General features: G+C 46.0%; 1 protein-coding gene across 2 annotated transcripts in view; it reads left to right on the top strand.

The window, feature by feature from the left end:
- Nucleotides 1–17,467, top strand: part of LOC123024672 (WD repeat and FYVE domain-containing protein 1) — a 65,961-nt gene that overhangs the window by 33,148 nt on the left and 15,346 nt on the right. The window contains exon 1 of one of the 2 annotated variants that reach the window (XM_044432690.1): nt 13,382–13,449. The exons of the other annotated variant lie outside the window; for it this stretch is intronic. Coding sequence (XP_044288625.1) covers nt 13,447–13,449 — 3 coding nt within the window. The 5' untranslated portion in view covers nt 13,382–13,446. Of the gene's footprint in view, nt 1–13,381; nt 13,450–17,467 lie in introns of those variants that run through there. 2 annotated transcript variants of the gene reach the window in all.

Here is a 17,467-nt window from a genome sequence, read left to right as displayed (position 1 = left end):
CATTGCAGCAACCCTGTGAGTTACATTGGGCTGAGAGTGAGTAATTGGCCCACACCGCACCACACCGATGCTCTGGACTGCGCTGTAAGAATGAATTATGCTCAACATTCTTTGGAACACTTTAAACAATGGAATGAGAGTTGAATAGAGAAAGTACAAAGGAAAAGGAAGCTTCCAAAATTTTGGTATGATGGCAGCTTGTTCTTGCCAAGAGAGGAATTCTCTTTCATATTGGCCTGCACTTCTGAAAAGGTGAGGGATGGATGGTGAATCCACTTTTAACCTTACCTGTTCTGGTAGTTTGCAGGGACTAGAATTTCTTGTTTCTCAGAAGAATGCTGCATAACTTACGTGAGTTTCATGTTTTGCATTTCCAGCTTTCTATTGCACCTGTAACTTTCTGTCTCTCATGTTGGAGGAGAGTTCATTTACTTATAGTTTTGAAATGCACAGTATGATTTTTTTACATTAAGGATTGTCTCAACTCTTGGTTTCATATAAAAATAATGAGTTTTTATAAGTTAATTGGGGCAGTGTTGTGCCAGGTTTATTATGCTTAGCTTGCATTTTAGCATTCTAATATTTCTAAAATGCATTAGTCACCCTACAGCTAAAAGCTGTCTTCTTCTGTCCCCATTTAAAAAAAGTTATTTTGAAGCTATCCGTCAGTTCATTTACCTATGCAATTCAGAACTTCAAAATACCTGTTTGGGTGAATTCATATGCAGGCATTCATCATGTAAAGGCAGCACTGCTAAGTAGCCATTTACAGGATCATTTTATCAGTCAGCACATGCAAGGCTTTCATTATTGGGTGACACTTGTTTTTCAGCAGTGCCATATGGAATAGTGTGTCCAGTTCTGGGGACAGAGATTTAAGCAAGATGGAAAAAAATTAGGAAGGGTCCAGAGGGCAACAAAAATGATCCAGGGTTTGGAAACATTGTCCTATGAGGAGAGACTGAGAGAACTGGGCATGTTCAGCCTTGAGAAGAGAAGACTGAGCGGAAACATGATATCCCTCTATAAGTACCTCAAAGATTGCTACAAAGGGGAAGGTCAAGATCTCCTCTCACTGATACCAAGAGTGTAGGACACAGAATAATCAGTTTAAGTTGCAACAACCCGGGTTCAGACTCTAGATATCTGGAAAAGTTTCCTCACTGTCAGAGCACTATGACAGTGGAAGCAGTTGCCTAGAGAGGTTGGCTCTCCCACACTGGAGACATTCAAGGTGAAACTGGACAGAGTGTGATGGTGTCCTGCAACAGCAGGGGGTTGGACCCAATGGCCTTCATGGCCATTTCCAGCTCTACTGTTCTATGATTCTGTGATAAGTCCGAGTGATGAAATATGATTGTATGCAAATCAGTCCTGATCAGTGCTTTTTTTGTAAAAAAAAAGTGCCAGAACTCACGTCTTGGGGTCACACTTTTACACAGTGGCCGCCGCCAGCAGTAAGCATTCAGTGTGCGACCACACGACCGTTCCCAAGCCGAGCAGTGTCCCAAGCCGAGCAGCGCCCTCACAATCAGCACTGACAATCAGCGCCGACACACAAGCAGCCCGCAGGCACTATGTTAATGATTTTTGCCACAGATCTGCTACGCCCAACAGGGCAATTCACAATCACTTGGAAAAATCTGTCAAAAAAAGGTGCCTGAACGCTGTTCCGGTGCGTTCTATGACAAAAAAAGCCCTGGTCCTGATCTTTATGACTGCTTTATGACTAATTACCAGGAACTTGTTTGCATAGTCTACTCAAAATCATGGGAGTCCATAATATACTGCCATTGTGACTATTCTATCCTGATAGGTGGAAATTTGGCACAATAAAGTTAGCCTACAGGGATGGAGGAAACACCACTTGCTGCAGTTCTTTTTTCTCAATGTAGGACATGGGTCCTCAAACTAAGGCCCGCGGGCCGGATCCGGCCTGCCATGCCCATTTAACTGGCCCGCTCCACAGGTTTTGCATTTGCCGGGTGCCTGCGCAGGCGTGCAGCTTGCTCGTGAGGAGGTCGCTTTTGTCTAGCTCGGAGAAAACAATCTCCTCATGAACAAGCCTGTGCCTCGCCACCCGGTGGCAGCTTGCCACCCAGTGGGGAGATCGTTTTGGACTTGATTGGAGCAAATGATCTCGCAAGCAAGCCGGCACTTCGCTGTGCACGTGACCAGCGGCAGCTTGCTTGTGAGGAGGTCGTTTTGGACGCGATCTCCTTTCGAGCAAGCCGGTGCCTCCCTCCGTGCACCCCCCCCCCCCCCCCCCCGCGCCCCCCCCCCCCCCCCCCCGGCGCCCCCCCCCCCCCCCCCCCCCCCCCCCCCCCCCCCCGCCGGCACCACCTTGGCGGCCCGCGCCCTCTGCTGGCACCTGTCAACTGGCCCCCTTTAGAAAAAGTTTGAGGACCCCTGGTATAGGAGAAGCCCTCACATCTTTCAACCCTGACAGACAGGTGCCATCAAGAGGTTAAGCACTAGATGAATAAAAAAGAACGTTATCTACAAGAGAGGAATGGAAGTAACAAGCAATGGTATGAAATAATACTGCACCCTTATGCTGTTTATAGCTGCCTATCTCCATGGAATTCCTTCAGATGACTTGCAAGCACTAGTTAGAAGATGAATGAATGTGCATGCCAGATGAATGAAGTAGGGATATTTTAGTTTGTACTTTAAAGAACAAGGATGATAGCGGAGATAGTGGAAATTACAAGTGCATCACACTAATGAAGCATTAGGCCGGAAATTGAATTTGGAGTGAAGCTCATTTGGTTCAAGGCTAAGGAAAATTCCTCCAACACCATCTGTTCACTGAAAATAGTATGAGACATAGGGCTGAAGGAAGGAGAAATGTTCCAATTGCTTTTGTATTGAATTTGGAGAAGGCTTTCCTTAACTTCTGAAGACATCAGGTATTGCTTTTAAGGGGGCAGCTAATGCAAGCCTTGTAGAAGAGTTTAGCACAGGAAAAGCTCAAGTGTGGTAAGGCTGGCTCCTTCCAGCCAGGTTGAACTACCTCGTGCCTAGCCATCGTGGCCATTGGTTATCCTGGCCGAGGGTGATGAGACTTAAAATCCTGCTCACCTAGAAGGTACCAGATAGGAGAAGGATTGACTATAACTTTGTCTATTAGTAATCAATCCCAGCCCAGTTTCAGAGTTGGTGGTAAACTAGGAGTAATGCCTAGTGGAAAATCCACACAAAATAGTATATTAGCACAAGATACCATAGTATTAAAATACAGCATTGAGTCTTGAACATAAAATGGGAGTTGCAAGAGATGCCGCTTTTTCCCCTTTTCTATCTCTGAGTATTTACAACAGGATAACCCACATTTGATCAGAAGTAATTTTACAGATAGACCAGATGAGATAGACTAGATGAGAAATATTCTGTACCTTTTAATAGTAGCCTAGATGCAGGTGGGGGAATTTTGTATGATGAAATTTTTCACACAGGAGTTTGAAAGGCTGTAAGGACTACCATTCCCTCATCTAAAGCAACTTTCCTGGCACTCCTGATCCTGGTCACCTATTCAAGTATAACAGATGAGGAGAAAGCTTGGCTTAAGTAGGGCAGAAGACCTCAATTAGCAGGCCCAGGAGCAGAACAAAGGAATGGCAACAAGTCCAATAGGCTGACCAGACATGGAGGGGTGACACCTTTCCAGGCACTTAAAGGATCTAGGGCACAGGCCCATGATGCAAATCACATGTATCAGTGCATCTTCTGCTTCCAAGCAATTGGTTTCCTCCTTCCCACATGCCACATAATAAGTATACTCTAGAGTTTAAAACATCAGTACTTCTGTTTTCTAGGATCCATTCTTTACCATATCTTGTTTAAAAAGAAGAAGGAAGGAAGGACAGATGGACAGACATATGGACGAAAGAAAAATAACCTGGATCACAAAAACCCTCCACACTACGAAACAGAGAGTGTATGAGGGAAGAATGAAAGAAAGAACAAGAGGAAGATGCACATGCTGAAAGTACACATTCTGCATGCAATGAACAAGAATGGGCCACTATCAACATTTCTGTGATCAGCCTCCCTCAGCTCCCCACAGCCACTAATTTGCAATACACCCTGGGCCTTTTTCAAAATGCCAAATATTGCTTAAATACACATTGGAAGCACACTTATGGTCCCTTCTGATTCTCATATCCAAAGTCAGAGATGTCACTCCAACCTTGGAACTGGGAATTGGGGCTCTGGCATGATCCCTCTCTCCCAGCAAATAACCATGCTGACTGTTCCCTTTGAAAGTGACCTGGGAGAAGGGAAACAGAGGCAGGGCCCCAGGAGAACTCGTATTACCCTGGCCATTCCAGCTTCCTTCCCTCCCACTCTGAGATGCTCCAGCAAAAGAATGAGCAAGGCAAAGATCATGTCTGCTGGTCCACCCACTCTGTGTAAGATACCTTGCAGCCTCTGCATTTGGGAGCTTATGACTACTGCGAAAGGACTGTCCATCAGTATCTTTTAAATAAGTATAACAAAATCTCTAATATTCAAAAGGTTTTGTACAGGGATCGAGGTTGAAAACAAATGTTGAAAAGCATTATGAAACAGCAGGCTCTGATCATTAAAAAAGGCAAAATATGAGATGACAAGGACTTTTGCCCACACTACCCAAACCTTGACCTTTTTGTATGTATATATACACTGCTGTTATACCAGTGTGATGAGTATAAGCAACTAAGAAGAGAAAATCCTGCTTTGCAAGTTTGTTTTTTGCTTTAGTTTATCCCTCCCATGTTTCTGTAGAGTCCCAGTGCACAGTATAGGAGTTGTGGTTTATGTATGTGACCAAGGTGGCTTAAAGGGCACGTTGTAGCTTGTGTCCCGATAATGAATATGTAAGTCTACCCTCCAATATGACTGCCTGTAGCCCTTCAAGCTTAGAGAATTTTGGGCATCCAGTTGAGGGAGTGAATAGCTTGGAGGCAGGGATTGCTTCTGTGCTCCCACTCTACAAAAAACACGGGGGAAGAGCTGAGGTACCACCAGGATGCCTGGTATCCTGACAGAACCTCACTCCTTTCCTCCCCAGAATGCTGTGTTTCCACATGCAGGATCCAAGATCGTACTTGTGACTGCGCAGCCACAGCTGGTAGGAAAAGAACTGCACTGCCTACAGTGGAAGGAAGGTGCTTTGCAGAAGCCCAATTCTGATCTCATAACGCATTTCCAGGGTTGGAGCAGGGACGCTGGCCAATCCTGAGGCTATTTAGACAGCATGTAGCAACCATAGGACTATGCCCAAGATGTGTTTATTTTATTTATTTATTTATTTATTTATTTATAAATTTTGTGTGCCGTCCAATTACTTATGTCTCTGGATGACTTACAGCATAAATAAATTGATGACCCACTCTGGCTGCAAGTTAATAAAATACAATAATAAAATCCAATATTAAAACATATTAAAATATTGATTAAATAAAAAGGTCTTAACCTGGCGCCGAAAAACATATAATGACAGCACCAGGCAGACCTCTCTGGGGAGCGCATTCCATAGTCGGAACGCCACTGCAGAGAAGGCCCTCCTCCGGGCACTCTGTCTCCTAACATCTTTCACAGAGGGTTCCCAGAGGAGGGCTTCTCTTGCTGATCTCAGGGTGCGGGAGGGCAAATAGGGAAAAAGGTGTTCCTTTAGGTATCCTGGTCCCAAGCCATTTAGGGCTTTATAGGTAATAACCAACACCTTGAATTGAGCTCGGACTTCAATGGGAAGCCCATGGAGCTGATAGAGGACTGGGGTTATATGAGAATAATGCCCAGTCCCTGTCAGCATCCTGGCAGCTCTATTTTGAACCATCTGAAGTATCCAGACTGTCTTCAAGTGCAGCCCCACGTAAAGTGCGTTACAGAAATCCAACCAGGAAGTAACCAATGTGTGTGTTACTGCTGCTAGGCAATCCTCCACGTAGGGATGCAGCTGATAGATTAGCCAAAGCTGAAGGAAAGCGCTCCTCGCCACCACTGTCACTTGGGCTTCCAAGGACAGCTCCGGGTCGAGGAGCACTCCCAAGCTGCGGACCCTGTCCTTTAGAGGAAGTGCAACCCCATCCAGGGCAAGGTCCAAGTCACCTACCCAGGAGCTTGAATCACCCACCAACAGGGCCTCCATCTTGTCTGGATTGAGCTTCAGTTTATTGGCCCTCATCCAGCACCTTACCTTGGCCAGGCACCGGTTCAGTACAGCCACTGCCTCACCTTGATTGGTTGAAAAAGAGAGAGCTGGGTGTCATCAGCATACTGATGACTCTACAGCCCAAATCTCCTGATGACCTCTCCCAGAGGTTTCATGTAGATGTTAAATAGCAAGGGGGACAGAATGGAACCCTGCAGTACTCCATGGCAAAGTTGCCATGGTGCAGAGCCAAAGTTCCCCAGCACCACCTCCTACTCCCAATCCCGCCAGCCTATCCAGGAGGATACCATGGTCAATGGTATCAAAAGCCTTTGAGAGGTCCAGGAGAACCAACAGGGACGCACTCCCCCTGTCCTTCTCCCTGCACAGGTCATCGTACAGGGCGACCAAGGCAGATTCAGTACCGTACCCGGGTCTGAAGCCGCACTGAAATGGGTCCAGATAATCAGTTTCATCCAAGAGTACCTGGAGTTGTCCCGCCACCACCTGTTCCAACATCTTGACCAAAAATGGATGCTGGCCACTGGTCTATCATTGGCGGCCATCTCTGGATCTAGAGACACCTTCTTTAGGACAGGCCTGATTACCGCCTCCTTTAAAGGAGTAGGCACCCAGCCGTCCCTCAGGCGTTAATAAGCTCCAGGATCCAGGAACCAATCCCATGTTTGGCTTTGGTCAGCAGCCACGAAGGGCAAGGGTCGAGTAAGCAGGTGGTAGGACATACTTGTCCAAATACCTTGTCCACATCATCGGGCCGCATTAACTGAAATTTATTTATTTATTTATTAAAACATTTCTATGCTGCCCCATTCGCCGAAGCCTCGGGGCAGCTCACAACATAAAGTGAAACACAAAAATAACAATATAAAAATAACAATATAAAATAAATAACAATATAAAATAAGTTGCCCTGGCCAAATTCATCCATTAGTACCTGACCAGATGGGGTCATTGGTGTCTCCCCTAAGGGATTGAAATCAATTGTGGAGTCCAGCACGTGATGTGTGTTGTAAGCCGCCCCGAGGCTTCGGCAAGGGGCAGCATAGAAATAATAATAATAATAATAGTAATAATAATCTGAGTGATTTTCTCCTTGAAGTGCTGGGCAAAGTCATCACAGCGGACCATCAATGATGGTACAGGATCTTTCTTAGGGCCAGGGTGTATCAGCCCATGTACCACTCGAAAAAGCTCCGCTGGACAGCACTGGGAGGAGGCAATGGAAGTGGAGAAGAATTCTTCTTCACCGCCCTCACTACCACAGCATAGGCTCAACAGTGAGCGCATTGGCGTGTTCGGTCAGATTCATCCCATGATTTCCTCCACCTACGCTCTAGTCGTCTCCCAACCCGCTTCATCGCCTGTAATTCAGATGTATGCCATGAAGATGGATGGGCTGTGCTTGGCAGGACAGGACGCTTAGGGGCAATCATGTCAATTGCTCTGGTCGTTTCCCCATTCCACAGTTCAACCAGAGCATCAACAGGAGCGCCAGCTTTATCAACCAGAAAATCCCCCAGAGCCCTCAGGAATCCATTTAGAACCATCCGGCTCTGAGGGAGGACCATCACAATAGGGTCCGCACCCTTACAGAGGGAAAGGCCAGCTCCGAGCTCAAACCTCACAAAGAAGTGATCTGACCATGACAAGGGAGTCAGATGCAAATTCCTCACCCTCAAATCACCCTCTTCCTGCCCCATTGAGAAAACCAGGTCCAGTGTGTGATCACATTCATGGGTTGGGCCTACGACATGTTGAGACAGCCCCATGGCCGTCATGGAGGCCATGAAGTCCTGAGCCGCCCAAGTCAGAACAGTCTCTGCATGGAGATTGAAGTCCCCCAGGACCAACATCCTGGGGGTCTTCAGCACCAGGCCTGAGACGATCTTCATCAGCTCAGGCAGGGAGTCTGATGGGCAGAAGGGTGCATGGTACACCAGCAGAATCCCCAATCTGCCTTGATCGCCCAGTGCCAGGTATAAGCACTCTAGACCTGATCTCGAGGGAACAGGAAGCCCCATGAGGGAAACGGAGGCTCGGAGAACTCGCCGGCACAGGTGGAAGAGCCACAGGCCAGCAGCGTCCCTGGTCCCGTGGCAGCGTCTGCGGTGGCCGGTCAGTCCCCGGGCGGCGGTGGTGGGCCTGTCCTGTCCCGGCCTGGTCACAGCTGGCAAGTTAAGCCCGCGGCCCTTCCCCAATCTGGCGCAGCTGCCACCCATGCCAGGGGTTGGGGAGGAGCAAGGGCGGGGACAGCGGAAAACTCGTCCGCACAGGTGGAGCAGCCACAGGTCAGCAGCATCCCCGGTCCCATGGTGGCTGCCATCTGAAGGAACAGCGGCAGCGGCGGCGGGCGCGGCGGCGTCTGCAGCGGCCGGTCAGTCCCTGGGTGGCAGCGGTGGTGGGTCTGTCCTGTCCTGTCCTGTTTCTGTACAATAATGTTCTGAATTACGTTATATGGCTCATAGTGTTTGGTAAATGGGAGGAAAGGTATGATGAAGCAACAGAAATGTGAATGCAGTGGTCAAAGGGTTCAATTCAATGTTAGTCTTGCTTAGCACTACTGGGACGTGTAGGTCTTTTTTGTTTTTAATCTAAACTTGCTTAGAAGTGCACCCTAAAGTAAGCCCCATTCATTTCATTGTAATGTTTTAAATATTTATTTATTTATTACATATCTATATCACTCAATGGCTGAAGGTCTAGGACTAACATTGCATTTGGTCCAACACTACAATGATAAATAAGAAAATTATAATGGAAGGAGATGCACAAACCAGTTCCACTAGAAAATCTGGATGTGTGGTCATTCAGTAGCAAAAAATTTAAAAGAACAAACATTGGGTGGAATCCAAGTCTTCCACTTGATCTGTTTGTCATCTGGGCAGTAAGCCCAAGCAAAATGTTTTCCTATTTTTCACTGGTCAGATGGGCTATACTGACTCCACCGCCCAGTTCTAAATTACATGGATTCCTCAGGTAACTCAGAAACTCCCCAGATGCACTAGTAATGAATCTGTAGAATACTAAGTTAGATCCAATATTGACATTTACCTGGCAGCCATACTTGTGTCGAGTAGCAGAAAACTCCCCATTTATTAGAAAATGGAACTGCCAACTTTGCCAGTGTTGTATTTGTGTATCCCACTTCAAAGCAGTTGGCATTTCTGGAATTCCAGCACTTACAGGTTTCTGTTTCCTTAAAAGAAGACTTCTAACATTTTTATCATACAGGGTTTTTTGCACATATCCACAGCTTTGTAACACCTAACACAGATTCTTACTCCCAGCTGTTTTGGGAACCCAGAGCTCTTGTCTTGCTAGCCACACAGAAGCATGTAGTACTGTACTTTCCCTTGTTTGCACAAGCCTTTGAATTAACATTTTGCTTAGGGAGGGGCAGAGAGAAAGGGAAGCTGTCTCTGAAGGCAGCTACTCCCAGCTAATCCCCAGAGCTGTAAAGAATCTGCCAGGCCTGATTGCCTAGTCACCATGACCCATTCTAACCTACACTTTTCAACATCATACTCAAAATTAGGAGAATTCTTGAGAAATCATTCTGACAAACTTCAAACAGAACTTTGAAAACCTTATGATGTTGAGAGTTTGAGCAAGGATTCAAATGTGGTTGCAGATGCTTTCCCCCAGTAGTGCTATCATTAGTGAGCACATTTTAAACTTTGCACAGCCACACCATCTCTCCACATTTTAACACCTTCAACATTCTGTAACAGCAACATTGGCACATCTGTTCCTATTTACTGTGCCCCGTCTCCCAAAGTGTGCATGTGGAGCAAAGCACAGTGTTTCCAATGATGTTAGGTGGGTTATAACCACATCTGTCTAGTTGCTCAATGTTAAGTCACAAACGGAAACAAGAGAATTCATCCACATAGCCTGGAGTGATTTTGCACATTACAGGGCATGCAGAAAAGGATGTGCAAATTATCATCATCCCATTTTCCCTCATAATACATGCAAAGCAACTTATAAATATTAATAAAATGCTCAAATAGTTATTGATTTATTAGATTTATGTTCCATTTTTTAGCCTGCAAGGAACCCCAGTCAGTCAGTCAGTCAGTCAGTCAGTCAGTCAGTCAGTCAGTTTAAATACTGCAAAATAGCCAAGGCTCTCTGGGCAGTTAGCAAAAGTTAAAAACACACAAATAAGAAAGAGGGGGGAAATAACATAAGACAATAAATCTACAATTGCAACTGAATCAGCACAGGTTATAGCAGTGCTACAGGATAAAATGCAATATTAAAACTAATATTTAAAAGTTAACTGTTAAAATACTGGAAAAATAAAAAGGTTTTCACCTGGTGCTGAAAAGAATACAGAGTAGGAACCAGGCACACCTCTTTGCAAAGTTCATCCCATAACTGCCATGCCACAAGCAAAAATTCCTCCTCCTGGTAGCCACCCTCCTTACTTTCTTTGGAGCGGCTCCTGAAGGACCCCTGAAGGTGACCTTATGGACTGGGTATATACACATGGGATGAGGCATTCCTTCAGATAAATATCCCAAAATTCCTTTATATAATAAATACATAAATAATACAAGTTAAATCATTAAGTAGCTAACAAACCCCCATATAAGAGCCATCAAATGCCCTGTAGTAGAGGAAAATTTTTCCTGGTGCTGGAAAGATATTAAAGTTGGCCCCAGGAAGGCCTCAGTGGGGAGCTTATTGCCACCAGCCAAGACTCCCTTGATAATGGTGGTTGGAAGCAGTCCCCAAATCTTGATCGCAGTGTCTGAGTAGATTGTAGCCTATCAGGTATTGTGGTCCCAGGCCATGTAGGTTAACATTAGAGCCTTGAACTAGGCTCTGGGGGACATAAGCAACCTAATGCAAGTGGACCAGAACTGGAGTTATATACTCAGGCTGCCTGGTCTGGGATATTAATCTGGCTGATGCATTTGGCACTGCTTCTGAACAGTCTTCCAGAGCAGAGCCACATAGAGTGCATTACAGTAATCTAGTTTAAAGATTACCGGAACATAGATTACTGAACCTTGTCCAGATAGGGACAGAGCAATATCTCCCAAGCACCACCTTGAACCAGCCAGCCAGGTAGGAGCAGAACAACTGCAGTGCAGTACTCTCTACTCCCAACTCAGACAGTCACCTTAGAAGAACACCATGGTCAGTGTTATCAAAAGCCACTGACAAGTCCAGAAGTACCAGCAGGGTCACATTCCCTGCACTTCCACCCCAGCATAGGTCATCATACAGGGCAACCAAAGCTGCCTTTTGTGTCAAAACCATGCCTGAACCCCAACTGAATCATAGAATAGTAGAGTTGTAAGGGGCCATGAAGGCCACTGTGTCCAACCCCCTGCTGTTGCAAGACACCAAGTTACACCATCCCACTCAGATGACTGTCCAGTTTTGCCCTGAATGCCTCTAGTGTGGGAGAGCCCACCACCTCTCTAGGCAGCTGGTTCCACTGCTGTATTGCTGACAGTGAGGGAGCTTTTCCTGATGTCCAGCCTGAAACTGGGTTGTTGCAACTTAAATTGATTATTCCGTGTCCTGCACTCTGGCACCAGCAAGAAGAGATCTTGACCTTCCTCTTTGTGACAGCCTTTGAGGTACTTACAGTGGGATATCATGTCCCCCTTGGTCTTCTCTTCAACTGAAATGGATCCAGATAATCAGACTCATCCAAGAATGCCTAGAATGGCTTGGCCACCACCACATACCCAGGAAGACTTGTAGACACTGATAGGCTTAAATTAATTTATTTATTATTGTATTTGTAGGCTGCCCCATAGCCTAGGGGCTCTCTGGATAGCTCACAAAAACAGAGACAATACAGCAACTGTAATAAAATAAATCAATAACATCTATAACAGCACAAAATCAACTAATATAAGGGGTGAAACAGGAGGATAATATGAACAATAAAAACAATAATAGAACCAGTAGCAAAAAGCAAATAAGACCATAGTCTAAAAGCAGGTACTAAATAAAAAAGACTTTACTTGGTGGTGAAAACAGAATAACAAGGGTGCCAGACACACCTTTTTAGGAAGAGAGTTCCAAAGAGGAGGTGTGATAACAAAGCCCCTTTCCTTGCCAATTCCCACCTCGCTTCATTTGGGAAGGGCTTCATGAAGGAGGGCCTCTGCTGGAGGTCTAAGTGGTCTGATAAGGATACACAGAGACAGGTGTTCCTTTAGATATCCTGGTCCTAAGTTGTTTATGGCTTTGTCTGTTAGCATAAGGACTTTGAAATTTTATCCATCCTGAATCACCCACCAATCACCCCTGGTGACCCCAGGTTCTAGTATTATGGAAAGGGGGAGACATCTCTCTCCCCATTTTCTCTACACCATGCTTTATTTTAAACACCTCTATCATATCTCTCCTTACTTGCCTTTTTTCTAAGCTAAACCCTGCAGTTGTTGTAACACGTCTTTTGGGCGCAACTTGCTCCAGTTCCTTGATTCTTTTCATTACCGTTCTATGCACCTTCCCAACTCTGTAATGTCCTTCTTCAGGTGTGGTGACCAGAACTAGTCACATCAGTCACATCAAAGAGCTGTATAGAGGGAGTATGATCCTAGCAGTAGGATCTTGCAGTTCTTTTCATAATTATGCTAACATGGAATTCATCTTTTTCACAGCAACTGCGCACTGGGCCAACATGTTCACTGAGCTGTCTACCACCACCCCAAGATCTTGGTTGGTCACTGCTGGCTCAGATCCCGTCAGCCTATACTTGAAGTTAGGAGATATATATATATATATATATTTGCCCCATCACACATTACTTACGAACTCCCATGACACTTTATTGCTTCCTCTTCCCACCACCCTTCACACACACACCTCACTTTCCTTGGACTAAACTGGGGCTTTCATGCTGCTAGGCAGTGACCAGCAACAGCAGCATCTCCCGGAGCTACAGGTGAGCCTCTGGGGCAATCTCCTCACGCTTGGCAGCAGCAGACAGACTGACTCTGCAAGCAAAACACACGCACACCCCTCGGGTTACATCTGCAGTCCCAAAGAACGCGCTTCCCTGCCCAGATCGGCGTCTCCAAAGCGCCCCTGGGGCTGTTGCCCGAGTGACACGGAGAGGCCGGGCATGGAGGGAGGGGGAGGGGAGGGGGCGGGGAGGAGGCCATAACTTTCAGTTTCGGGCATTATGGGAAAGCAGGGCCATCCGCCGAGAGTTACCTGTAGCTGCGTGGGGGGGAGGGGGGAGACCCGGTCAGGGCAGGGTGGCGGGGTCCGAGCCTCCCGCAGGGACGCGGCTCTGTGCGGCAGCCATGGTAAGCGCGGGGGAACTGCACGGGCGGGAGGCGAGGAGCAAGGGGGGAGCGCGGGAGCCGCGCGGCGGGGTTTGGGTGATCGGGAGGAGGAACTACCTGCGGGGATCCAGGTGAGAGAGCCTCAGTGACGGCTCTTGGTGGATGGGGGCCGGCGTCCCAGGGACACCACGCGCATCCCTCCCCTTGGCAAAGAAACCCCGGCGAGGCGTTTGCTTTGCGCGGACTTTCCGCGTTGCGGAGCTCGCGATGAGTGGGTTGGGCGACCGTCCGGGGGGTGGGTGAGGTTTCTTCGCTGGGTTCGGCGATTACAGAGTTAACAGTTCTCTATCTCCACTTACTGAGTACACAGCCACAACCCCCCCCCCCCCCGCACGTATTGCAGAGGGTGGGAAAGGCTCGAAGTTGAGAGCGGCGCGGGGACGGGACGACTTCCCCGCTTAACAGGGCGCGCTCGGGCTCCTCCGTGCGCTGCTTTTCCCAACCTGTTGCTTCCTTCCGCGCCTAAAGCCAGGAGGAAGGGAGGGGGAGCCAGGATCTCGTCCAATTTCTCTTTGAAACCCTTCCGTGGGATTCAGCCTCCCCGAGTATCCGGGGCATCACTTGAAACCAGCCTTTCCCTGGTTTCCCTCCGGACCGGACGGACAACAACGCCCTGCATCCCCATCGAGAGGATGCTGGGAGTTGTAGTCCATCCCGTTTGGAGGAACCCAGGTGGAGGAAGGCTGCTGCACACAGTCGCAATCCCTGCAAAAGACTTTCTTTTTCGAGAAAATTGTGGAGGAAGTCCAGTTTAATCTTCCCTTTTGTCCCCGTCCCCAAGAAGATGGGGAAGATGGGGCTGGCCGAGCTGTGTTTTCAGAGCCCTGTGACCGCTGGGCGCTCAACAGAGCCGTTCCCCCACCCCGAAGTGAAGGTGCAGCGCACCTGTATGCCCTGCAGGTGTGCAAAGTTGTGCTTGTGTAAGATGGGAAAACTGTTAGGAACACATGTGCAACCTTCGAAAAGATTCTTTCCCGTTCTCCTTCAGTGGATTCGATATGATGATAATTTCCCCTTGTACTGTTTTTAGTGCTCTAGAAGTTGCCGAAGGGAGAGGCAGGAATGTACTGCAATAAAACTTGTCAGAGGTGGAATTCATTGGACAGGGTTTGCTTCATGGTCAGGGTTTAGGCAATCGTCACAGGTGAAGAAGGAATCTGCTTCTTCCAGGTAAAACTGGTTCATGACCTTGAGAATTTTTGGTTGTGGTTGGCTTACTGGTTTCAGTAAGCCTTCTAGAACAGTTTATATGCATGCACCTAGGTATGCACTTCGATTTTCTGCTTGTACTTATGCTGTAATCTGGATTAAGAGAGTCAGTGCGCATTTGTTTCAACAGTCCCAGGCTACAAAAGCATGAAAACACCTAGTCGTCCTTAATCCATTTAACTCTACACCTCTTCCTCCTTTCCAGATTCAGATCCCTCAGATTTTTTGACTGAATATTAAGATGTCCCTTTGCTTTTGCTTCCCCCTTTTAAAAGAAATCCATGCCTTAATCAAGCTACTTTGAATTTTGGGATATATTTGCTTTGTTGCCTGACCGTGGCTTTTATCAACTAGCATGACTTACCTGTTTTATGTGTAACCTACTAAGAGGATTTCTGGCAGTTTATAGATCTGCTGGAACTGATTCTCAGATGTATTTGCTAATGTTAAAATGAGGGACAAAATACATTGGCGCCATTTCTGGAAGCAAATAAAGTGAGTACGTTGCTGAGGTGGCCAAGAGATTAGATAGTTTGAGCTGCAGTTCTGACCTATGGATTCAGTTCAATATTTATTTATTTATTGAAATTTCTATACATCTTATATTTTAAAAATAAAATCTCAAGACTGTCTACAAAAGTTCTATTGACCAGTCCACCTAGCTTGTATGTACAGTACTTTTAATTTGTAGATTTATGGACAGGAAATCACACTGGGTGGATTTTAATCATTGATTGGTAAGCTTGCTAGGGTAAATGTTTTCACTTAATCTCCCTCCCTTTCTCATTCTGTATTGATGTTTCCTTATATAGTTCAAAAAGTGCATAAAGATGATGGTGCTAATGATTAGTTCTATCTAATATATCAAATCAAATCAAAGTTATGGAATGCGCTCCCCAGAGAGGTCCGCCTGGCGCCGTCGTTATTTGTTTTTCGGCGCCAGGCAAAGACCTTTTTATTCAAGCGGCATTTTAACTGTTAACATTATTGGTTTTATTTGGCCAGGGCGGCTTATTTTATACTGTATTGTTGTATTTTAATTTAATATTTATATTTTTAATTTATATTATAATTATTTTAACTTGATGATGTGAGCCGCCCCGAGGCTTTGGCGAATGGGGCGGCATAAAAATGTTTTAATAAATAAAATAAATAAATAAAATCCACGGAAGGGTGGGTGGATTCTGTATATCTGTGATTGCAAAGCTGCAATTTGACAACCTTTACCGAAAGCCTTGAGTCATGCCCTTAGTTAGATTATATGCTTTTCTTTCATCATGGGGAAGTGGAGGAAGAGGAGGCACTCTCCTTTCTTTGCTGACAAGACCAAAGCAGAAAGGGAGAAGCCCAGGAAAAGTCACAGTCTCTGGAAGAATACGTGCTCGGTATGCAAAAGGGCTCAGGTTCAGTTCTTGGGGTGTCCATTTAAGGAATTTGGTAGCAGGACAGACCTTTGCCGGAGGTCTTTGCCTGAGAGCTGCTGGTCAGAAAAGTAGATGAGCAATGCTCTGGCTTGGCTTAAGGCAACTTCCTACATTCCCCACTTATCCATGGTAGGGTAGCCACACTGACTTTCTCAGCATGCACATCCAGGGTGTCCAAAAAGAGGAAATACATCCTGACACAACAGAATGATGATTTGCAAGGATATATAATATGGTAATATATATGTAGACTACTTATATATACATAAAGACTACATACATATTACATATATATACATGAAGAGCTGTAATATGTTAATATATATGTAGACTACAATATATATGTAGAAATGTAGAAGCAATGATTATACTTAAATTGAAATTGAGTAAGTCTTATTCTAGTGCAGGAGACTGTGACCCACCTGCCAGTTTAACCTGGTGACCAGGTACCAGCTTGATGATGGGCAACAGTTGTCACAGTTCATTTTCTTTAAACTAGAATTGGACACAGGATGATCCTTTAGCAGCCTTTCCAAAAGAGGAGTATCCTCTGTAAAAGAGATTATATGGTCACAAGAGGAGATGCCTCGAAGCTTTTTTATGCAAGCTACTGAGCTGCACTGGCTCATTTGGAATATTTGTGCAAGTAGGGCTGGGAAGAAACCAACCACCCCCTCTGAGCCACTTCCATGTTGTCTGCTGTAGGAAATTATCCAGGGTGGCATTCCTAGATGATCCAGAAGTTCATCATGACCAAGAAAGTGTGACAGGATAGAACACTCTCCCACCACCTGCAGTTCTGCAGATGTTTGGAACTGCAACTCCCAGTATTCATGAGCATTACCAATGCTGTTTGGGGAATCTAGAGGAAACTAGGGAGGGTGGTTGAGGAAGGAGTTAAGAAAATGCAGAAATGCTGCTGAAGCCTTTTGAGACCATCCCTGCCTCCACCCACACACACACAATGTGTTGTAAAAGTTAACCTATGTGCAATGTAGATTGTATTCTGGGTTCCACCTTCACAAGTAGCAGACAGTGATACAGAGCTAGGGCGGAGACAGGCACGTCGTTGTGATCATCAGGACATAGATAGGTTTTGTGGTATGCTGCAAATGGAGAATGCTGTTCATTTGCTGTTGCTTAATAAGGGGCGCTCCTCTTATTCCCCTGACTTATTTCCCATGCAAAACATCCATGAAAACCTTTCTTCAACACATCAGTTCAAATGAAAACATTTATGCAAAACATTTATGCAACTCCTTGGAGATATGTTAATTTTTATGATAAAGATTTCAAGAGCCACCTTCCAGAAATATTCTCAGCCTTTGCAGTGCAGGGATGGGCAA

The sequence above is a fragment of the Varanus komodoensis genome, unplaced genomic scaffold, assembly GCF_004798865.1.
Source record: "Varanus komodoensis strain SLA01 unplaced genomic scaffold, ASM479886v1 scaffold25, whole genome shotgun sequence".
Lineage (NCBI taxonomy): Eukaryota > Metazoa > Chordata > Lepidosauria > Squamata > Varanidae > Varanus > Varanus komodoensis.
This window is presented reverse-complemented; position numbering and strand designations above follow the sequence as displayed.